General features: G+C 39.4%; 1 protein-coding gene across 5 annotated transcripts in view; it reads right to left on the bottom strand.

Annotated features, from left to right (window-relative positions):
• Nucleotides 1-26,100, bottom strand: part of LOC136866895 (gastrula zinc finger protein XlCGF57.1) — a 213,047-nt gene that overhangs the window by 112,477 nt on the left and 74,470 nt on the right. For 3 of the 5 annotated variants that reach the window (XR_010859575.2, XM_067143989.2, XM_067143988.2), the window contains exons 2-3: nt 8,709-8,794; nt 2,327-2,504 (exon numbers count right to left, since the gene is read on the bottom strand). Coding sequence is in view for 4 of the 5 variants with exons in the window: in XM_067143989.2 (XP_067000090.2) it covers nt 2,327-2,332 (6 nt within the window). In the remaining variant the exon portion in view is untranslated. The remainder of the gene's footprint in view (nt 1-2,326; nt 2,505-8,708; nt 8,795-26,100) is intronic. The other 2 variants (XM_067143987.2, XM_067143986.2) reach the window with 1 other exon arrangement.

Genomic DNA, 26,100 nt, shown 5'->3' with positions numbered 1-26,100 from the left:
GGTTGACGTCCCCCGGTTTCCGGGATGGTACTCTCCTCGGGTAAGCACTCTTGAATTCCGTTCCTGCTAAAATTTCCGTAATGTTCCGATTTCCTTTTCATACAGGAGTCTGCCCTAACCTCGCCTAGATTCACCAAATTAGTTACTTATGACGCCTTAGTTTTTCAGCTGGGCTTACCGGTTCGTTTCCGAGGTATTTCCATTTCTTGTTTCACTAAAATATGTAGAATGTAGTTTAATATTATTTCCCTTGGGGTTTGCCTCTGGTAGTTCTGTATCACTTTAGGTACGCTAAGTTTTGGATAACCTTTCTCACATCATTGTATATTGCATTGTACAACTGCATTGGTAAATAGATGTATAGTTGATTTGAAATTTGAATTTACACTGCTACGAAATAAGCTATGTATATCACTGAAGTTATAGCTCGTAACTTGGAATTGTATGTGAAATGTATTTGTAAAATTATTTGGTAAATAATATTCTTCAAATCTAAGGATCACGGCCATTTATTTCGGAATCTGCTAACTAAGCCATGTCCATGCCTTTGGTAGGTTCCCAGCCCTTTTCATCTTCCCGGTTTGTTGTTCACTAGTTGGCCCTACTGATATTTACGTACATGTTTTGTTGAAGATCCGCGTAATGCCAGCTACTGTTCCGAGTGTGTAGCGATTTCTTATCTTGTGTAGTTTGCTCTTACCTTCCTCTTTTAACTCTGTTTGTGCCTTGTTTGGTGTTACCACTGTAGTAGAGGTAACAAAAACTATATCAATTCAGCCAGGCGATATCCTGGTGAGTCTCGACGTGGTGTGTCTGTTTATGAGAGTACCTGTTGATGGTGTTATGACTCTCATTAAGGCATTTCTATCACTGCATGACCTCTTCCTACTTTCTCTGGATTGGGACATATTATGAACAGACAGATGATGTGGCCATGGGAAGTCCTCTCTCTCCTGTTGTGGCCAATTTCTTCATGGAAAACTTCGAAGAGAAAGCTTTGTCGTCAGCACCTTGCAAACCGAAGATCTGTTGGAGATATGTGGACGATACATTCGTCGTATGCTCAGAAGGTGAAGACAATCTTGGTCACTTTCTGGATCACCTTAATCGCCAGCACCCTTCCATTTGTTCCACTTTGGAAATGGAATCTGATGGCAAAATACCATTTTTAGATGTTCCCATCACCATGAGGATGGAACTTTACACACAGCGCGTATCGTAAGCCTACACACAGCAATATATATCTCCACGCAGATTCTCACCATCACCCTGCCCAGAAACATGGTATCCTTACAACGCTGGCTACCAGGGCCAGGAGGATTTGTGAAGTGTCAGCTCCACCAGAGGAAATTAACACCTTGAGGACCACCTTTGAGAGCAATGGTTACAGCAGAGCTTTTATCTCAAGGGTTCTGAAATCGACACATAATCGTACGTCTGTTAAGGAAAAAGATGTAAAAGGAACTGCTTACCTACCTTACATATATAACACGACGGATCGTATTGCTAAAATCTTATGTAGGTACCATGTACGAACGGTTTTTGGAACATCAATTAAGATTAGGCAACTCCTGCGACCAACTAAGGATAGTTTTGTTTGTTTTAATGTTGTCAATCTCATGTTAATTTTAAGGACACTCCTCTTAAGCATTACTTTGTCAATTTGTAAATATATTTTTCATCTAAACAGTGTTATGTGGCTGAAGATGTTGATAAAATACGAAACATGTACCACTTTTAACCATTAAATTGCCTTAAGCAATCATTGTATCCACTAGGTGGAAAATAATAAATACTTAATTGTGAATCTATTGAAGTGCGATACGGACCATGAAACTGATTTTATGTAATTATTTACATGGCATAAGCCCAAAAATAGAACTCATGAATAGTTACATGGGCTGTGAAAGTCTAAACGGTAGTATATAATATAATCAGAAAGAATGCTTTCCCAGAGCTTGCAAACAACAGAAGTGTTACAAGGACAGAAAGAATATTAGCCGAAGGCAATCAAACTTTCCGTGTGATTTGAAAGGGACAGTGTCAATCACCTGAGAGATCAGTGTGGGATTTTACTTTTTTTTTTCGGAAGTAGGTGAAATGAGGGGAAGCACTTAGTTCCACCAAAAGATGGAGATGTTTCCGCATTTTCTCAGTGATTCTGAATTCCAGACAGGTGTCGCTGGTGACTGTAGAAAAGTCTCCAGGACTAACATATAAATAACGTCGCTGATAGAGTGATAGGGAAGGAGCACAAAAGGGTAAAATTTCCATTTGATTCATGAACCATGGATGAGGCTCGACTAAAATGGTTTCAAACACTCACAATCATCGGTGCATCAGACAAATTGGTGTCACCAACAGCACACAGGAGGAGTCGAACAACAGGAGACCAGAAGAGACACCTATTTTCACATCCGTTGGCAAAACCTTGTACACGGTCAGTGCATTTTTTCCAGGACAGTTCCTGCTACAACTCATCAAGTAGTGGGATCAACCTTCGACTGAAAGAGAACTTGAAATTAATTTCTCCAAGATCAACAGCCTAAGAATATTATTCAACGCCAAAGTCACATAATTAAATATTTTGATGTGAGCAATTAGTCTTCAAGCTCAAAATGTATGTTTTAGATATGGATTCAGTATTTACTGCACATATTTTAAACTCATCTGTATGTTAACTTTCGACATGGTACTGTATTTCATCTTAATTACCCCTGACTGATTTGCCACTCAAATTACCCTTTATTCAGCAAGTGTTGTATATTATTCTTGATCATATTATTTTGTCTTTTGCTAACTAGATGATGATGTCCTAAATGCAGACAAAACATTTCTTATTTTAATAAGTACACGTTATTATTAAAGAAGTAAAAACTGTCATATTGTAAAGGTGGAAATTTCCACTAAATATTTATAAGGCTTAAAGAACTCATGAGGCGGGAGTCCATCTGTATCAATAAGTTCATTCATTCATTCATTCATTCATTCATTCATTCATTCATTCATTCATTATCATTATAGACTGTCATGCCGTTCAGCGTTCAGTCAGCAAGCCTCTGTGAATTTACTAAACGTCGCCACTAGCCTCTATTTGCAACTAATGCTGTGGCCTCATTTAGTTCTATACCTCTTATCTTTAAATCGTTAGAAAATGAGTCTAACCAACGTGTCTTGGTCTACCTCTGCTTCTCTTGCCCTCCATAACAGAGTCCATTATTCTCCTAGGTAACCTATCCTCCTCCATTCGCCTCACATGACCCCACCACCGAAGCCAGTTCATGCATACAGCTTCATCCATCGAGTTCAATCCTAAATTAGCCTTTACCTCCTCATTCCGAGTATCCTCCTGCCATTGTTCCCACCTGTTTGTACCAGCAATCACTCTCGCTACTTTCATGTCTGTTACTTCTAACTTATGAATAAAATATGATGAGTCCACCCAGCTTTCACTCCCGTAAAGTAAAGTTGGCCTGAAAACAGACCAATGTCAAGATACTTTTGTCTGGGAGCTGACTTTATTTTTACAGAATACTGCTGATCACAACTGCAAGCTCACTGCATTAGCCTTACTACACCTTGATTCAATCTCACTTACTATATTACCATCCTGGGAGAACACACAACCTAAATACATGAAATTATCTACCTGTTCTAGCTTTGTATCAAAAATCTGACATTCAATTCTGTTGAATTTATTACCTACTGAAAACAATTTAGTCGTAATCTATAATCTTCATTTCCGTATTGACAATTGCACAATTAAAAATAGGAGAGGATTTCCACCAATCAATACTTATTTATTGTATATATTAAACTACAGGACCGGTTTCGACTTCATATTCAAGGTCATCTTCAGCTGAACCATACATACGTATTTATATAATGAAGCTTTGATTAAGATTGTGGTGTTGAAGGAATGCCATATGATGATGATGTACATTTAGTTACATACAAATGGGGCACGGCAAGTCTTAGCGTGAACTGGCGTGTATGTCATTCTGTACAATATTGCAACTGTATGTCTAAAATGTTGAAGGTCTTAAAAACTAGTGTATAAAACATGTCTTTTCCTAAACTAACTTATATATATGTACAAGATAAAAACAATATATAAAAACACTTCATGCATATGAACATTCGTTCTTGCTTGGTGGTCAATACATCGACTAACTTCCGTATTTAAGTCTTATTCACAGTTGTACACTTCAGCTGCTATTCTTGGAGTTTGTAAAATTGCATGGATAAAAGTTTTGTCTTCCTGTGCGTATGTGAGATAAAACACTTAATTTTAAAAAGGTGCCAAATGTATGGATGAAATTCAAGTAAAATATGTTCAGCTCTGCTGTGTGTGTTGCCCTTGTATTAGAACCAATTCATGTTGTCTTTTTGGCGTCCGTAAATTTGGATGACATTGGTTTCAAAGTAGTGGCTCCTTTCCCATTTGTAGCTGTGCAATGATGTTATGTTTATTGTTGTTGGTGTAGCTGAGTTGTGTTTGACATGCGAGCTTGTAATGGTACAAAACTTTTATCCATGCAATTTTACAAACTCCAAGAATAGCAGCTGAAGTGTACAACTGTGAATAAGACTTAAATACGGAAGTTAGTCGATGTATTGACCACCAAGCAAGAACGAATGTTCATATGCATGAAGTGTTTTTATATATTGTTTTTATCTTGAACATATATATAAGTTAGTTTAGGAAAAGACGTGTTTTATACACTAGTTTTAAGACCTTCAACATTTTAGACATACAGTTGCAATATTGTACAGAATGACATAAACGCCAGTTCACGCTAAGACGTGCCCCATTTGTATGTAACTAAATGTACATCATCATCATAGGGCATTCCTTCAACACCACAATCTTAATCAAAGCTTCATTATATAAATACGTATGTATGGTTCAGCTGAAGATGACCTTGAATATGAGGTCGAAACCGGTCCTGTAGTTTAATATATACAATAAATAAGTATTGATTGGTGGAAATCCTCTCCTATTTTTAATTGAACAATTTAGTCTTCGAAAGGCTAACTTTCATACCATACGTATTGCACTTATTTTCAAGTTGCAAGATTTTAGACTGCAGGCTTTCAGCACAATCTGCCATTAAGACCAAGTCGTAGGCATAGACCAGACTGCTTACTACATTTCCACCTAACTGAATCCCTACTTGCCATTTTATACCTTTAAGCAGAAGATCCATATAAACTACGAACAGCAAAGGTGAAGGATTACAACCTTGTCTAATGCCTGTAGGTGCCCTAAGCCAAGAACTCATTCTACCATCATTTCTCACTGAAGTCCAATTGTCAACATAAAAGGCTTTGATTTCAATAATCTACCTTTAATTCCCTAGTCCCCCAGTATGGCGAACATCTTTTCCCTCGGTACCCTGTCATATGCTTTCTGTCATCTTCATCATCATTTCATCCACTTTACGATGCGCAGGTCGCCTACGGGAGTTAAATCAAAAGACCTACACCTGGCGAGCCAAACTTGTCCTCGGACACTCCCAGCACTAAAAGCATACGCCATTCCATTTTCTAGATCTACGAAACATAAACACAACTGCCTATTCCTCTCATAGCGTTTTTCAATTACCTGCTGCATACTAAAAATCTGATCCTGACAGCCCCTCTGTGGCCTGAAACCACACTGGTTTTCATCCAACTTCCTCTCAAGCACAGATCGTACCCTCCCTTCGAAGATGCTAGTGAATACTTTGCCTGGTACACTAATCAATGGGATATCTCGATAGCTGTTGCAATCCTTCCTGTTCCCTTGCTTATAGATAGGTGCAATTACAGCTTTTGTCCAATCTAAAGGTACCTTACCATAACTGCACACTAATCTTATTATTCTATGAAGCCATTTCATCCCTGCCTTCCCACTATACTTCGCCATTTCAGATCTAATTTCATCTATTCCTGCTGCTTTATGACAATGGAGTTTATTTACCATCCTTTCCACTTCCTCAAGCGTAATTTCACCAACATTTTCCTCCTCCCCATGAGCTTGGCTGTTCGCAACACCACAAGGAAGATTTATTTTACATTGAGAAGATGTTCAAAATATTCCCTCCACCTCTCCAGTGATTCCCTGGGATCTATTTTGAGTTCACCTGAATTACTCAAAACACTGTTCATTAACTTTTTCCCTCCCTGTCTAAGATTCCTTATTACTGTCCAGAAATGTTTCCCTGCTGCTTGACCTAGCCTTTCTAGGTTATTACCAAAACCTTCCCAAGACTTATTTTTGGATTCAACAACTATTTGTTTTGCACTATTTCTTTCACCTACGTAAAATTTCTTGTCTACCTCGGCCCTTGTTTGGAGCCATTTCTGATAAGCCTTCTTTTTACGTTTACAAGCTGCTCTCATTTCATCATTCCACCAAGATATTTGCCTTTTCCCATCTTTACACACAGTTGTTCCTAGGCATGCTCTTGCTGTTTCCACTAGAGCATCCCTGTATGCCACCCATTCTCTTTCTATATCCTGAACCTGCTTACTGTCTACTGTTCAAAACCTCTCACTAATCATATCCATGTACTTCTGTGTAATTTCCTCGTCCTGGAGATTTTCTACCCTTACCCGTTTGCAGACAGATTTCACTTTCTCTATCCTAGGCCTAGAGATATTTAGTTCACTACAGATCAGATAGTGGTCTGTATCACCGGAAAATCCCCGGAAAACTTGTACATTCCTAACAGATTTTCTGAATTCAAAGTCTGTTAAGATATAGTCTATTATGGATCTGGTATCCCCAGCCTCCCATGTGTAGTGGTGAATAGCTTTATGCAGAAGTCCAGCAAATGCTTCCCATTCCTATTAGCTTCCATATCTTCCCCATATTTACCAACCACCCTTTCGTATCCTTCAGTTCTATTTCCAACTCTCGCATTGAAGTCGCCCATTAGCACTATTCTATCCTTGTTGTTGACCCTGACCATGATGTCACTCAATGCTTCATAAAACTTGTCATCTTCATCCTCATCTGCACTCTCACATGGTGAATACACTGAGACAATTCTCGTCCTAATTCCTCCCACTGACAAATCTACTCACATCATTCGCTCATTTATGTGCTTAACAGAAATTATGTTGCTTGCAATGGTATTCCTGGTAAACAGCCCTACCCCATTCTCTGCCCTTCCCTTTCTAACACCCGTCAAGTACACTTGATAATCTCGTATCTCTTCCTTCTTATATCCTCTTACGCGAATATCACTTACTCGTAGCACATCCAGATGCATCCTCTTTGCTGGCTCAGCCAGTTCTACTTTCTTCCTTCCATAAGCCCCATTAATATTGATAGGTCCCCATCGAATTACATTTTGTTCGCCAAGTTGTTTCCAAGGAGTCCCTCGCCTGTCAAATGGGAGTGGGACTCCGTTACTCCCATAGGTCCGAGGCTTGCTTAAAATGTTCTGAGCTCAGTGAATTCCTGAAGCAGGATGCTACCCTACTTACACATAGTCAGATTGAGGATTTATCCAGTAACGGGTTATGGATCACAAGTGGATTGTACAGTCCTAGCCGCCTGAGCAAAAGGAAGGCCATGACTCAGAATATGTCCGAGATGCCCACTTCCATTTCATAGCAACCGGCATCCCGACTCTCAGGATCACTTACTAGGCCACCCAACCATTGCCCAAGGTTCACGAACTAGGACGTGAATATGGTAACCCACACCAAGCTAAATATAATAATATGAAACATATAATTAGAGGGATGTACTATAAACACTATGCCTGTACGGGATATGGGCGAACCGCATTTCAGTTTGTGGACGCCGCCTGTATGCTATGGCGGCATGAAGTTTGTGCGTGTTTATAGGCAGTTGCACGTATCTCATATGGTTCCAGTGCCCTGTTTGCAAGGTAGTAGTTTATCTAGTGTCCACTAGAATGCAGCAGTTATAGGCAAGTTTAAACTGAAATGATGAAAAGGATTAGTTTCTCTTTGCCTTGACCTCTACCGAAACGCTCGGTGTGCCGGGTGCTGAGCACGCCAAATCATTCACGCTATCAGCTGTGCTATTGTACAAACATGTCCAACTGACTGATAGTGATATCTCGGATATTTTGTTGTTCAGAAATAGATCACAGTCATGAACACTCTGCTTATGAACCAGATAACATATCGAGTGATAGTTCAAGCACGATTTTTATTTGTAATGTCACTTTCGAATGCAAGATTTTAGCTGCGTTTTTCACTCTGAATACAAGCGATATAAAATACTTTACCTCTCCAGGAATTTGGGCTTATGATGATTCACCTGTACTGCAAAAACAAAGTAGATAGTGATGCAAGGAGTGTAAGGTTGGACTGTTTTCAGAGCCGTTATACCAAAACAAACTGTTCCTAAATAGGTAAAGTTATACTTCAAATGCAATTGTGCCTATTTGTGGCTTATGCAGCCACAGTAAATGAGTCATTTTTATTGTCTGAGCGAGCTTATTGGTATAACTTGAATGTAAAATATATTTTCACACTTTTTATGTTTTTCATAAGACTCGTGTTATTAAATTACCTTAGATATATACGTCCTGACTGACACCTTCATATGATACAAAAATGAAGTACCATATTTTTTTGTGTTGTGTAATAATGTAAGAACCTTTTCACTGCCAGGGTCCATGAAATCAAATTATTCTTTCTGGGACTTAATTTTTGATGCTTTGCAGTAGTCTACTTACAATGTTAGAGGGTTCTTCTTCTGTCTCCACAGCCCATGCTGGCTCACATTTGACAAACACAGCTTCCTCCATACTTTTTGACATACCTGCAAAATATAAGCAACAGGGCTTTAAAAACAAGTCCATTGCACAAATTAAGGATTTTTTTTTTTTTGCTTGGGGCTTTACGTCGCACCGACACAGATAGGTCTTATGGCGACGATGGGATAGGAAAGGCCTAAGAGTTGGAAGGAAGCGGCCGTGGCCTTAATTAAGGTACAGCCCCAGCATTTTCCTGGTGTGAAAATGGGAAACCACGGAAAACCATCTTCAGGGCTGCCGATAGTGGGATTCGAACCTACTATCTCCCGGATGCATGCTCACAGCCGCGCGCCTCTACGCGCACGGCCAACTCGCCCGGTAAAGGATAATTTTACTGTATTCATAATGCTCATTCAAACCATTCCAGTAGATGTGTTTAGTCATGTCACTGGTAGTGATTCAAGACAAAGTAAAGAAACCGAAACCACCTGCTCCACTGAAGAAGAATGTAATAGTAAACCTCACAGACAAGCCACTCAGTGAACCTACTACCTCGGTCTTGAGAAAAGAACTCAACTACGCAGTAAATCCGAACAGCATACCGGTAGAAGAAATAATTAGCAAAGTAGAAATTGCAATCCGGCACCTTCCTACCGAATTTGCAGAGGAGATCAGACAGGATATATCATGTCTACTGAGATCCGCAAAGCCGCCGCCATCCAATTTGACTAAAGAAGAAATTCATGCCCTAAAAACACTACGTCAAGATACGGAAACAATTATCCTACCCGCAGATAAAGGCAACGCTACGGTGATAATGAAACGCACAGACTACACTCGGAAAATAGAACAATTACTCACCGATTCTACAAACAGGAAAATTAGGAACCCTACCAACCTCATTAAGAACAAACTCCACACACTAGTAAAAAATTCCAGTATCCCAGCCGAAATACAGAAGAAACTGATATCCTCGGACCCGATACCTCCAAAATTGTATGGCCTGCCTAAAATCCCCAAAGAAGGCATACCTCTGCGACCTATCATGAGCGCTAGGCTATAGGCTCTCCCACGCACGATATCGCCCGCTACCTAGCTGGACTACTTCAGCCACATACAGGAAACACTGAAACCTACGTAAAGGACTCCCGACATTTCATCCAGCTCCTTAAGGACCAATCAATTGAAAGTACGGACATATTAGTAAGCTTTGACGTCACGTCACTTTTCACCAAGGTGCCGCTAACAGAAGTATTTCCGCTTTTAGACCAGAAACTTCCAGAAGACCTGTCAACACTAGCTAAAGAATGCCTTAGCGCCACATATTTCTATTTCAACGGGGAGTTCTACGAACAGACAGAAGGGGCCGCGATGGGGTCGCCACTCTCCAATAATAGCAAACATGTATATGGAACACTTCGAACAGAAAGCCTTAACTACATCTGTCCTGAAACCGAAATGTTTTCTCCGTTTTGTGGACGACACTTTTGTAATCTGGCCTCACGGGAGCAATAACCTACAGCTATTTCTCGACCATCTCAACTCCATACACGTAAATATTCAGTTCACCATGGAAATAGAAGTAGACGGAAAACTACCATTCCTGGATGTGCTAGTACGCAACCCCAATGGGACGCTGAGTTGCGCAGTATACAGGAAACCCACTCACACAGACTTGAACCTACACGCCTCGTCTCATCGTCACCCATCACAAAAGCAGGCTGTCCTAACATCACTAGTGAACAGGGCCATAGCGATATCTGACGCAGAGCACCTCGAGGAAGAAAAAGAACACCTCACAGAAACCGTTAGGAAAAATGGCTACTCGCTCAATAACATCCGACGAGTCCTTAAAAAATCAGAAGAGAACAAAGAAAAGGCCGCCGCAGGAGAAAACACCGGGAAAGAAGAACTGACCCGCCAGGAAACAGCGATACTGCCATACATTAAAAACACTACAGACAGGATCGGCAAGATACTGGACAAATACAACATAAAAACTATCTATAAACCTCACCGTAAGCTAGCCCGTTATCTACCACCAGTAAAAGACACAATAGAATTACAGGCCCCTGGAGTGTATCACATTGAATGTAGCTGCGGAGCTCGTTATGTAGGTGAGACAAAACGTCTGATCTCCACCCGCCTAAAAGAACATATCCATCACACCAAGAACCAAAACACAGATATTTCAGCAGTAGCCAAGCATTCCTACGAAACTAGGCACGGAATATCATTTCACAAGACCAAGATCCTAGCAGCTATCCCTTGGAATCTGGAAAGGAAAATCCGCGAGGCTATCGAAATCAAGAAACATCCGAACAACATAAATTTAGGAGGAGGATACAAAATCAGTAATTCTTGGATGCCTATCATTCATAGTTTAAGACATACAGACCACAACATAAACACACGGGCCACAACCCTATTACATAACAGCGCGGGCAAGCCCCCACTACCTGGCTGTGACATACACTTTCCAGAAGTCTCGCGAGACAGCCAGGGCTTACGTCAGCCAGAAAGGCTAGGATATAAAAGGCCAAGATCAAGGCCACTCTAGTAGTGTAAATTCTGCCTGAGAGACTGATTACCTCGGATCGAGTAGGGGTATTTCAGTCGCCTTGACAAAGATTACTGCAATGTATTCGAAACGTCGGCAAACTGTACGTGATATGCGTACAAGTACAACACGGTTCAACCCGGAAATTAAATTAAATAACTTCTATTAAATGCAGTTATAAGGTACAAAGGCAGAAGATTGAAGGTGTCCACAAAAGAAAGGCTATAAGAGACAACGATGGGCCTGTCTCTGCTTTACACACACAATTCACCTGCTCCGAAATATACGAGTTTGATGAAACTTTGGCCCAATTAATTCAATATGTAGAAATACAGGTAGCACATTTTTAATGGGAGAGTATATTAAGGAATGAGAAAATCAGACAAAAATGAAGTGATGTTATACTTTAAGTAGCAGAGAGGAGAAATCTTTCCTTTATGCCATGCTGGTACCCACCAACCTACCCCTATATGTACACTTATTTACATAAAAAATAAAAAAGATTATATCAATCTGGAAAATGCAAGCCTTGTCTGTGTTCCTATCCGCTGGAGCTGATACGATCATTGTCTGTGTTCCTATTGGCCACAGCGTCTGACAGCAACATGTATGGACACAGAGCTACCATATTATGTGGAATGTCTGAAAATGTGGCATGTACCTGCAACATCAATATACTAAGTATAAAACGAGTACAATACATCCATTATTTAGTCAGAACAACTCGTCACTATCCTATAGTCTAACTAATCCATACCAATAGCCAGTACTGGCTCTGGGTAGACTGGAGTCTTTATAGCTCTGATCTGGGGGCTTAAACCACCAGACCTCCTCTGAAGGTCTGAACTGCACATTCTTGTTTTCTGTTGCAATTGGTTTCATGCCGCACCGTCACAGATAGGTCTTATGGCAACGATGGTAGAGGAAAGGGGTTGGTGTGGGAAGGAAGCGAAAGTGTCAGGTACAGCCTGGTGTGAAAATGGGAAATCATGGAAAACCATCTTCAGGGATGCTGATAATGGGGTTCGAACCCACTATCTCCAAATATAAGCTTCTTAACTGCATGGCCAACATGCTTGGTAAACCAATGGCCTTAACACTAGCCAATAATATCACCTGATAAAATTAGACAAATGGACTTGTCCCTAGCCAATAATGTAATCTAACCAATTGTCTTATCACTAGACCAACGGCATTGTACACTGAATAACCAATAGTCATGGGTTGACAGTAAATGTGATGTTAATAATGAGTTATTCCTCCGAGAGCCCTCAAATTGCCAGCAATACAGCGAGGCATTGATCTACAAGGTGTTGGAATCATTCTGGAGGGAGGGATCTGGACCCACGCATCTTGCACTGGTAAACACAATTGGTGTTGTATAGTTGGTACAGTGTTCATGGAGCATACATCAGCATCAACAGCATTCCATAAATCCTCTAATGGATTAAGATCGGGGCATCTGGAGGGAGAATCCATTGTTGTAACTTACTGGAGTGCTCTTCCAACCACCTGCATGCCACCACACAGTGGTGACATGGCGCATTGTTCTGTTGAAACATGGCATCACCACCAGGGTACTCTAGGGCCACAAAGGGATGTAGAAGGTCTGAAAAATCTCCACATAACATGCACCTGTCAGCACTTCCTGCAACCAGAAAATTGGGCTTAAGCGCGACCACGAAACTGCTGACCAGACCAGAACTGACCCACTTTACACTTGGACACAACCTTGTTGACACGCAGGATACATTGTCATGCGCCCATCAGCTCGATACAACTGAACCCGGGATTCATTGGACCTTACCACACGCCGCCAATGTTCCATGTTCACAGGCCCATGCACGTTATTCAGCTCTGTGTACGGGTGTCAGGAAAGGGACATGAGTTGGTCGTCGGGTGGTGAAGCCTATGCAGTACAGTTGCCTCCTTCCTGTCCTGGTAGAAATGGGTTCCTCAATCCCAACAGTGAACTGCGCAGTGATCTCACTCACACTAGCCCATCAAGAGCCGAGAATGGTTCTGCGGAGGTAACGACATACATTCGTTAAACGACTGTGGTCTTCCCGTGCGGCAGTTTATGTGGGTGGTAACATTCTCTCAACAATATTGAAGATCCACCCTCGACACTGTTGACCTCAAAAACCCAAATCCACGTGTAATTTCAGCAATGCTATAACGCATACGCCGTGCGCCGATAATTAACCTATGTTCAAGGTTGGTTAAATTGTGACGTGTCACCATCTTCATGACACTGGTGTCTGTGACGGATTGCTCAGCTATGCCACAGAGAGCCACAATGCTCAGGAGTCATACTCGACAAATTTTCTAATGGGACTCACCTTCCCGAGACTTTTGGCCACTCGGTGTAACTACCCAATAATCGTACCATATAGACCAATGGTCATGTAACTACTCAATAATGTAACGCAACTAGACCAATTGTCTTATAACTAGCCAATAATTTAACCAAACTAGACCATTGGGCTTATCACTGCCCAATACTGTAAACAAATTAGAACAAAGATATTGTCAGTACACAATAATCTAACCAAACTAGAACCATGATACAGATGCTGATTGCCATAGGGAATCTAAAATATTTGTCCCGAATGAGTAAATTTATAATACCAATATAAATGGTCTCTTATTGGACATTATTAAATTTTCCAGCTAACTTACTCCTGGTTGCCAGCGTTTAGCCTTCGTGTGCTGGGTTGGGTTCATCAGTTGGTACGTAGCACACCTACCAAGACGTTGGCTAGTGCATACCGTGGGGGCCACTGCGTAGGCTACTTGGAGCCACCGGCAGTGCCAATGCACTATGAGAGACTTTGTCTCATTACCAAAAATTGATGCCTGCTTGGCCATCAGATGATATATATGTTGATTCCTATAGGGAATCTGAAATATTTGTAACCAATGAATAAATTTATAATACCAATATAAATGGTCCGTTATTGGACATTATAAATTTTCCAGCTAACTCATTCTTGGTTGCCAGTGTTTCGCCCTCAGGTGCGTCTTGGTAGGTGTGCTAGGCACCAACTGATGAGCCCAACCTAGCACAGAATAATACTTACGCCTATACTCAGCTGTTTTGAGAGTGTATTAAGAATTCATTTCTATATTGTATAACACGTGAAAAAGTATACGCCAGATTTTAACAAAATCTTTTTATGATCAAACAACAAAAATTTTAAGACATTGAGCAGTTTACTAGATAGCAAATGTGGTTGTACAGAGACCAACTAATAGGCATTGTATTTTGAGTATTAGAGTAAGTTTTAATTTCAGACTCAACAAATTGTCATATCGTTATCAATTAGACGATTTATATTTAATAGGGTTTTAAAAAATTTGTTAATGATAAGTTTGTTAACGGCAAACCATAAGTGTAAGTTCTGGAAAAATGTTACCAATCAATCTTGTAAAAATATTCATGGCTGAAGATGTTAAAAAAAATGAACGAAACATGTCCTATGTTTTTAAAATCAAGCAATAAAATAAGGATGAGATCTTAATTTTGTATTTGCTTTTTAAGTATTGAATAGGTGGAAATCTAAGTTTTATTATTCTCCTTTTAACAGACTTTCAATACGAGAACAAATTAGGATAGTCATTTGCAACATGCCACTTAGTCGAGCAGCTCGTCTCCTTTCTCCCAATTCTTCCCAGCCCAAACGTTGCAACATTTTTGTAAAGCTTGTAATGTGAAAATGGGAACTGGTATTTACTGGACATAACTGAATTATTACATCAAAGCATCTAAGTGTATTTATTTATTCATCTGTCATGTCGACATGTTGATCCAGCCGTTATCTGTATTATCGGCCATTGTTGGAACTGTTTCCTAACTGTGGAAGTTACCAGACCAATTTAATTCAAGTTATCTATCCATTATTGTCAGGCATTTGACTGGACTCTGTAATGCGCCGAATTATCATTTGTAACTTCTGCGCATTTTCGCGGTGCACGCATTGAATTATGGGACTGGCTAATCGCCTAGCTCGGTGTGAGCTCAGTAGTCTGCAGTAGTCTGCTCGCCGCTACTCTCCAAGATGGCTGTGTTGTATGATGCTCCCAAGCAGACGCCTTGGCGAGAAGGGGAAGCTATTATAATGGAGTTTGACTCCGGCGGTTAAAGAGTAATGTGAGGGCTAGGCCCTGTTATTTTTTTTTTTTTTTGGAAGTTATCCAGTGTGCTCCAACCTTAATATTTTCTTAATGTAACATGTAAACTTGGTGCAGTGTGATAACCGTTATCGGTATTAAAAGTTTCAAGTGTCTTGTAAGTTTGGATATCTTAACTCCAAGTAAGTACTGAAAATTATAATTTATTGAAGGGATCCCATTCGTTCAGGCACTAGTGTGAGTAATTTCATCGTGGACATGAGCGACATTATAAACGACAAATTTGGTATAGTGTAACCTTATAAGCAAAATTTGATATATATTTGAAAAGAAATTTAATGTAATGTAGGGAGCTCGGGATCGCTAGTTATGCATCTATGAGGTGATATTTTGTGTAAGTGATTTTATCTTACGTTTTTGTCGGTGTGCATTATTGCCAACTGTTTTTCCTTATGTTCATTATGGTGATGAATCTTATTATTATTATTATTATTATTATTATTATTATCTTTTATTTTTTTGTAATTCATTTCGGTGCGTGCTTTCTCCCTTAATTTTTTCCTGGTTTGTGGTTTTTGCTGTCTGATGTTGTCCTATTGCCTTCGTGGCTGGTTATCTGTACGTGATAATTATCGCATTGTTACGGGCCTTAATTAATGACACCTCATATTCGCATCGTAGCGCATTCCACGGCCCCCTCTGTTCTAAAGTATGTAAACCGCTGGTGAATTGATTAAGTAAGGCTAATGTAAACTGGTACTATCACCTCTTGGATAAATAATAATAATTATTAATATTATTTTAATAACTTAAAATCTTAAAATTGAAATTTGCTGGTCAAAATTAAGTTTAATAATGGGAGTTTTCTTTCGTTGTCTTATTATCTTTTCTCCCATTGTTTGTGTTCCTTGCTTTGGTCTTTATTACGTCATGTCATCCCTTCTTATCTAATATGAAGATACGTTAATATTTTGGGTGGCTTTGATGATTATTTTGGGATCTTGGCTTCGCGTCGGTAACGGGTAGCTCCTGTTGGGTGTTTCAGTGTTCTTTATTATTTTTATGAGTGCACCGTTAATTGTAAATTTCCTTTAATATACTTCTTTTGTTGGAGTTGCTGTGTGCTATTATCTTATTGTGTTTTCATCTAGCTCGTTTCTTTGGAGTAATGTTTATTCGCGGTTGGAGCCACTAATTTTTCTTCTTTTACGTGTGTGCTTGTGTGCGTCTTGTAATTTAGTATTTTAGTAGTGTAGCAAATTTCAATTTTAAAGTGATTTTATATCGCGGGCCCGCATATCGGTTGCAACCAATTTTTAAATAATTTTAATGTTTCTATATGTAAGGTAATGAGTTATTAATGAATTTTCAAACCTTAATTTTGGCGGAAGCCTATGTTAATGTGAGCTTCATTTCTCCTTAATTTCAACCTTATTTTAAAATATTGTTTTTCTCATTTAGTTTGATTGCATTCTTAAATTTTAGAAAAAGGGATATATATATATTTTTATTCTTATTTTATACCATTTTCAAATGACATTTGCTTAGTAAATTTTCTTCATTTTTAAATTTATCTGGTGTGTCATTTAGTAGCTAGCAGTATTTACCTGGCAACCTGTCAAAGTTATGTAAGACCCTGGCCTTTTTATTCTCGTCTTTGCCCTCCACGCTTCATATTTTTTTTAAATGCTACTGCCCTTCGGTAAGTATTGTGCTTGTTTTCTTCTTGATGTTGGTCTTTTTCAATTGGATGTTTTGTTTACTAATTGGTAAGGTTGCAAAGCTAATTGTCGGAAGTCACCCAGAACCAATCGAGCTGCTTTTCTTTGGATATTTTCCAGTTCTTGAAACAACTAATCCTGGTGAGGGTTCCATACACTCGAACAATACTCTAGTTAAGGTCTTAGCAGAGACTTACATGCCCTCTCCTTTGCATCCTTACTACAACCCCTAAACACTAACATATTCATCTGCAGAGATCTCTACCCTTTATTTACAATCCCATTTATGTGATTACCCCAATGAAGATCTTTCCTTATATTAACACTTAGATACTTACAATGATCCCCAAAAGGAACCTTCACCCCATCAACGCAGTAATTAAACCTGAGAGGAATTTTCCTATTTGTGAAGCTCACAACCTGACTTTTAACCACATTATCATCATACCATTGCGTACTGTCCATCTCACAACATTATCGAGGTCTTGTTGCAGTTGCTCACAATCATTTAAATTATGTATTCCTCTATAGAGAATAACATCATCCACAAAAAAACCTTACCTCTGAATCCACACCTTTACTCATATCATCTATAATTATAAAAGGAAGTGTTTGTCTGTCTGTCTGTCTGTCTATCTGTCTGTCTGTGCGCGATGCCCAGAAAAATCTACTGCACGCAGAGATCTAAAATTTAGAACAGAGCTATATGGAAAGGGGTCCAAATGCACCTCGAAGCCGGAATTTTCATTTTCACTTACGTTTGTGAGTTACGAACGAAAAACCATCGGAAAACATGCATTGGGATATGACAATCCAACGTGCTGTCACCAACATTAAATGCATAGAGTCACTGTCGCTAGGCAACGTACATAAGATAGGTAGAGAACACAATATTCAAGGAGCCATCTTATGTCCAGGACGTAGGAAGCTGTTTTTGGTCTTATATGGTGTGAGGGCATATTACACTTCTGATTCTCTGCAATGAACACAGCTCTGAAACTGATGACGAATATTATTGAAGCCACCATCATTACTGAGCTTGCTGCAGGCTAAGTAGTATTCTTTGGACTGTAAGTCCATTGAATAGGAAGCTATTTTAGGTCCGCGACACGAGGAGTCATCAGCCCGTAATATTCGGAAGTGTTTGAGTGTATGTGTGTGAATCCCAGTCAAATCTACGGCACACACAGATCTGAAATTTTGACATAGGACAATCAGTAAAAGTTGTAGGACTCCATCTTCGAAAACGGTGCTTTTGCCATTGTCAACTGTATGTGGATTGTTAAAGAGTTCGAAAGGCAAACACAATACAGTATACGGTACATCTCACCTCCAAAAGAAAGGACATTAATATAGTTTATTCCGAAGCTCTATAAGGAAACAATATATTTTGTATTACATAACATGTCTTTTACATGTTTCTAATATTATCTGTACCATCCATCAACCCGGCATCTTAAGCATTGAAAGTAAAAATATAATAAAAATAAAATATTGTATTTCATGCAATTTACGTCAAAACGATGTGAGTTAATAAATATGTTTTTATTTGCTTTTAAATAAATAGGTTAGAAACATCTAACGGTTCAATTAATAAACGCGGGCAAAGCCGTGGGCACATGCTAGTTTATATATATAAGAAAACATATAGGTCCAACAATACTGCATTGAAGAACTCCCCCTTAATTATTACAGGATCAGAAAAAACATCCTCTAGTCTAATTCTGAGATCTATTTTCTAGAAATATAGCAATCCATTCAGGTACTCTTTTGTCTAGTGAAACTGCACTCATTTTTGCAAGTAGTTCCCCATGATCCACCCTATCAAATGCTTTAGACAGGTCAATCACGATACAGTCCCTCTGATCTCCAGATTCCATGATATCTGCTATACTTTGCTGGAATCCTACAAATTGAGCTTCAGTTTATTTACAAACTAGAACGGAAATGTCACCAAACAATATTTCAACCAAACTAAAACAATGGTGTTGTAACTAAACAATAATCTAACCGGACTAGTAAAATGGTATTGTCACTACATATTAATCTAACCAAACTACACAATGTTCTTGTCACTCCACAATAATGTAACCAAATAAGAACAATAATCTTAAAGCTACACAATAATCTACCAACACTAGACCATTGGTGTTGTCACTACACAATAATCTAACGAGACTAGAACAATGGTCTTGTCACTACACAATAATCTAACCAGACTAGAACAATGGTCTTGTCACCTCACAATAATCTAACCAGACTAGAACAATGGTGTTGTCACCACACAACAATCTAACCAGACTAGAACAATGGCCTTGTCACTACTCAATAATCTAACCACACTAGAACAATGGTCTTGTCACCAGACAATAATCTAACCAGACTAGAACAATGGTCTTTTCACTACTCAATAATCTAACCCGACTAGAACAATGGTGTTGTCACCACACAATAATCTAACCAGACTAGAACAATGGTCTTGTCACCACACAACAATCTAACCAGACTAGAACAATGGTCTTGTCACCACACAATAATCTAACGAGACTAGAACAATGGTGTTGTCACTACAGAATAATCTAACCAAACTAGAACAATGGTCTTGTCACCAGACAATAATCTAACCAGACTAGAACAATGGTCTTTTCACTACTCAATAATCTAACCAGACTAGAACAATGGTGTTGTTACCACACAATAATCTAATGAAACTAGATCAATGGTCTTGTCACTACACAATAATCTATCCAGACTAGAACAATGGTCTTGTCACTACACAATAACCTAACGAGACTAGAACAATGGTGTTGTCACTACAGAATAATCTAATGAAACTAGATCAATGGTCTTGTCACTACACAATAATCTATCCAGACTAGATCAATGGTCTTGTCACTACACAATAATCTATCCAGACTAGAACAATGGTCTTGTCACTACACAATAATCTATCCAGACTAGAACAATGGTCTTGTCACTACACAATAATCTAACGAGACTAGAACAATGGTGTTGTCACCACAGAATAATCTAACCAAACTAGAACAATGGTCTTGTCACCAGACAATAATCTAACCAGACTTGAACAATGGTCTCTTCACTACTCAATAATCTAACCAGACTAGAACAATGGTGTTGTCACCACACAATAATCTAACCAGACTAGAACAATGGTCTTGTCACCACACAATAATCTAACCAGACTAGAACAATGGTCTTGTCACCACACAACAATCTAACCAGACTAGAACAATGGTCTTGTCACCACACAATAATCTAACGAGACTAGAACAATGGTGTTGTCACTACAGAATAATCTAACCAAACTACAACAATGGTCTTGTCACCAGACAATAATCTAACCAGACTTGAACAATGGTCTTTTCACTACTCAATAATCTAACCAGACTAGAACAATGGTGTTGTCACCACACAATAATCTAATGAAACTAGATGAATGGTCTTGTCACTACACAATAATCTAACCAGACTATAACAATGGTCTTGTCACTACAGAATAATCTAACCAAACTAGAACAACGGTCTTGTCACTACACAATCTAACCAGACTAGAACAATGGTCTTGTCACTACACAATCATCTAACCAGACTAGAACAATGGTGTCGTCATCACACAATAATCTAATGAAACTATATTAATGGTCTTGTCACCACACAATAATCTAACCAGACTAGAACAATTGTGTTGTCACCGCACAATAATCTAACCTGACAACAATGGTCTTGTCACCACACAATAATCTAACCAGACTAGAACAATGGTCTTGTCATCACACAATAATCTAACCAGACTAGAACAATGGTGTTGTCACCACACCATAATCTAATTAAACTAGATCAATGCTCTTGCCTTAATTTAAGATGGGACTATTGCGCTGAATGAGTAATATCGCTCTGTAAACATCCAACTTGATTCGCATGACACCTTTCAGAAAGCTTTTGGCTTTGAAAGAAGCAACTAGGAAAATAAGTGAATTCGAAGACGTGGTTAAGTACCTTTATGCTCACTTGAACTTTGCTGTAAGAGCTGCCAACCCTCAGACTGTTCTTCAAACGCTGGAGGGCATTTTCCAGGCATTGAAATTGCAAGTAACAGCAGCAATTGGTGACCTGAGGTAACAACTAAGCATGACTGAGAACTAAGTTCAAAAAACAGGACCAGGCAGAGCAATATATTCGCCGCAATTGCCTACTGCTACACGGTGTCACGGAAGAAGTGTCCGAAGATATGTATAACAAGTCTCTGGACATAATCAAAAGTGAATTGTCAATTGAGCTCTCAATGAGTGACGTTGACCGCTTTCTCCAGCTGGGGCGCCGAAGCCGGACATCTGCACAAGTGGTTACGCTAGGAAATCACCCAATTATAATCAAATTCCTGCGCTAACACGATCGAGATCCTGTGTGGAGCGCCAAACGTGCACTCAATGGGAGCGGATTTCCCCTCACAGAGTCCCTCACAAGTGTGAGGAAAACTATATTAAATCATGCCAGGGATTTCTGGGGACCAAGATACTGTTGAGTCAGGACATGATAATATGTGTTTTAAAAGATAACACAGACTCAAAAATGCACGACAGCGCAAGTAAATGCCTTAGGTGTCTAGGGTGAATGAATGGACTGTTCACTTCTATTATGTGTGTTTTCAATACGGCAGTTCACATGTGTGTGTGTGTGTGTGTGTGTGTGTGTGTGTGTGTGTGTAATAGTCAGTGGATGCATTCTGTGGTGTTCTCAGCTTAAACTCATCTTATTTTACATACTTATTATAAGTTTTCCTGTTATATTGGTAGACGAATCTATCCCTTGAACCCACATTCTTCACCTCCCCTCTTAATCGAACCCTCACCCCTCCAATACACTGAGGCAACAGGATCCATTCTGAGACAACAGCTGGTGAACTACCTGAGAGCTTTCTCCTGTTGTCACCTAAACTCACTATCCATTGCAGCTCACTTGGATGAACTACAAACTATTTTTGAAATTAATAAGGTGCATTGTATTTGCATATCAGAAAGATGGTTACGCAGAGATTTACCATTTTGCCCTGTAAATGTCGATGGATACTCGCTCTTGCGACATGACCGCACTGACAGATGAGAAGGTGGAGTAGCCTTTTACTACAGGAATGATTTAAAATGCAAGATAATCTGCACCCCGGACCAAAGCCTTTCCCTGCGACCTGAGTATGTTTCTTGAACTCAACTGTAATAAGAAAATATTAATATGAGTTGCAAATGAGGCATGTAATATTTGCCAAACGGAGGACTTCGAAACAGCTATAACAGACCTTATCTAGGTCTACGAAGATGTCATAGTCATGGGTGACTTTAATACTGAGTTGTTAAATCAAACTAGTGAATCGATAAGTTGTGTCACATATTAAATGCTCTGAGAATGGAAATCTTACCACTTATCACTAAGAACCAATTCAACTGCTGCTTTTTGTGCACAGATGTGTATGAGATAACATGGGCAACCCGGGACATAAACAGAAGAATGCCTGTCCTTCACAAATTTGGCAAGACCCTTATTTGCCCCTATCACTGTGTATGCGTTCTCAGATGAAAAAGAAATGCAATTTTCCCATGGAATGACTAAATAAGACAATTCACTATTAATAACAGAGAAAATTCCCTCACCTGTATTGTCGGTACTCTGTAACAATGACAACAGAAGAGTTGATATTTGGCTTCTCTTGAGCAGTAAAGAAAGAGACAACTATAGGATAAAATTTAACTGCATTTGAATCCGTACTACCATCAGTAGGAAAAGAATAAAGCGCTGTTTGCAAGAAAAGGCATTATTTGCAAAAGTTCTCTTATTTTCTTTTTTCCTCAGATGCAGTCTAAAACAGAGATTTTAGTTCATGCACAACCATATGTCTGAGAGTCGGAGAACACTGATCTTTCCAGCATGGTCTGAAACTGATACCGGAATATTATGCCCCAAAAGAAATGATGTGAACAGCAATTCGGTATTTGTCACCTCAGTTTCATTACTTTTTACGAAGTTAGATGAAACACACTGGTTTCGTAATTTTGATTCACCATATGTGTGATATTTCTTGGATTCTATGTGGCTTCTGCAATCATCTCGTCCACCGTGAGCCACAGAGAAATCACAAGAACAAACACTGCAGAACACGTGGTTTTCAGTAAGACGTGAAGCAAGTAGGCATGTAACCGTCTCGATATTTCTGTAACACGGCTGCCTTCTTAGGAGACGATGCAATTTGACAATTGCTCCGCTTCATTTTACAAAGACCAGGATAATTAGAATTGAAACGCGCTAAATATACCACTCACAACAGAGAGAGAGAGAGAGAGAGAGAGAGAGAGAGAGAGAGAGAGAGAGAGAGAGAGAGAGAGCGGAATACACGTACTGGAGAACAGCAGAGCAAGGACTTCATGCGTCATTCTAGCTAAGAGAGCAGCGTGTATCTATGTAGCTGACCACGATTTCAAAACGCTCACGGGAAACAAAAGGAAGTGACGACCAAATAACTGCCAAATATGTTTAGTTGCCAACTTACAAACATTGAAACGAGGAGGGTTGACCTAATGCTCTAAGGGATTTAGCACATTTTACATCTTTCCTTTTTTCGTAGAAATTATTTTTGTAGTGTAGATGTTACTTTTCCGTAATAATTTCCCCTTTGACCGTAATGCCGTATCGCCACGTGAAATCCGTAATCATTACGGACAATCCGTAATAGTTGACCCCTCTGCATTAGTGTAAATCTCAACCTCCTGATGTCATCACACAGACACACAGCTCACAGCCGCAGAGCCCGTGCTATACCAAAATGAACACTGTCGAGAAGTATGGACACCTAATCTTTTTTTTTCTTTTTTGCTAGAGGCTTTACGTCGCACCGACACAGATAGGTCTTATGGCGACGATCCTAATCTAGTGATCAGAAATTGTATACTCCGACCTCTCCTACGAAGATGAGAAGTGGTAGCATGGAATTGAACCGAGCCCTTGGAACACGCAATCTAGCCCTTTCGGCCCTGATTTATTATTTTTCACACAAAAAAATTAAAACCTGGTATTGTACATCTAAAAGCTTTTATTTAATCAGGGAAATACAAGAAAATTAATTTACACGCATAGTTTTTCAATTAGAGGATGTACTATAAATAGTACATCAGGTTTAAAACATGGTATACATTCACATACGTAAGCACAGTTTCCCTTGTATCTTCTGTTCTTTTTATCACAGTTTACACAGAAGAAACTCTTTGTAGTAAATTTAATTACCTTGCAAACTTAGTTTTATTAATCAGTTAGGTATCTAACGATTGTGGAAAGCCTTGAAACAGTTATGTTTTGTCAAACATAAGTGAACATCACATTCACATTTCTCACACTTCGTTTTTGACCGTTGAGTACACATTTCTTTCTTGCATCTTCCTTGATTGTCGGCTATTGTTGGCCAATGACTCACACTGTCATATCTACTGTCATCCACTGGTCTTACCTCCTTCTTCAGTTTCTTCTTGTAAGAAACAGTGACAGGAGACTCACTGCTCGGTCTTCCCCTCTTGGAATTCAATGCAGGAACACCAGCTTTAGCTAAAGCTTCGGCGATATCAAAGGAAAATTCTAGCAGATCCTTCTGTTCCCTTTTGGAGACAAATTTCACCTCTGCATCTCGCTTATATTCTAGCCAATTGTTAGTGATCGCAAGATTTATAAAGTGGAATATAACTCTCAAAGTCCATTTGCGTGACCGAATGAAGATCCTGTAGAGTTGAACCAAGAAGTCAGCTTTATCTACCCCACCCATTGAGGAGTTGTAGCATCTTATCACTTGAGGCCGGATCACTTGTTTATATACCTTCTCACTTTTGCTCCATCGTTGAACACTGTCTGGCTGTCCCTTCCCCACTAAACTCGATGCCATAATTACTGTCTTGTTGTCATTCCACTGAGTAATGACTATTTTGTCATCGTCATTTACAGTTTCATGTATGATACCACGTTCACTATTTTTTGGAGCAACTGGACATTTTTTCATTCGATTTTTTTCGAATTGTTCCCGAGTAAAAGATACCTTTTTCCAGAAGATGTCGGATAATTTGGATGGATCTAAAGTAATCATCGTCATACACTTTATAGTTTTCATTAGGTGGTATTCGTTCACACAAGTGCGCCACTACTGCTCCAGTTATACCAAACTCTTCAGTCAGTTCAGGTTTAAGAGGTGTTACTATGCCTTGGTACACAATGTAATCATAAACCAATCCACTCTCACCACACAGAAGGTAAGCTTTCACCCCCCAAGGATATGGTTAACCTTTTACGTATTGCTTGATATTCAAAGATCCTCTGAAAGGAATAATTTGCCCACCAATACACATATTCTCTTGAAGATGGAGATCATGGTATCTTGATTTTACACTGTCAGTGATCGGTCTAACCTTCCATAGTCTCATTACTACTGTCTGGTTTATCAGTTGCTAAATGTAAATTGTTCCGTAATTTTTCAAAACGGTTGCGCGACATCAGATCAGCAATCAAAGGAATACGTGTCAATGGGTTCCAAAACAATCTCAGCCTGGGGAAATTCAGAACACCCATCACAATATGCATTGCAATTAGCTTTCGAATCTCTGTAGGATCAGTGGAAAATTTGCTGCTGCCCGTGTTTCTAATATAGTAGTTGTTGGTGTGGAAAGCTATGCTTATATACCATCTAAAGTATTCATACGGTGTACGTACATCTTCCCCATCATCTCGGAATGGTGTTCCACGCCACGTATTATCTTCTGGGTTTTCAAATTCCTTTACTTTCCACTTCTCAGAAACAGGTACACGCTTCGTCTGTTTACTCTGTTGTGAAAATTCGTCATCAGAACTGTTACTGTCACTCCTAGCATTTTCTATTAGATCAGGGGTAGTTCCATGAACAGTATTACCATCAGCC

The sequence above is a fragment of the Anabrus simplex genome, chromosome 3 (genome assembly GCF_040414725.1).
Source record: "Anabrus simplex isolate iqAnaSimp1 chromosome 3, ASM4041472v1, whole genome shotgun sequence".
Taxonomy (NCBI): Eukaryota; Metazoa; Arthropoda; class Insecta; order Orthoptera; family Tettigoniidae; genus Anabrus; species Anabrus simplex.
Note: the sequence above shows the minus strand (reverse complement) of the source record. Positions and strands in the feature narration are given on the sequence as shown.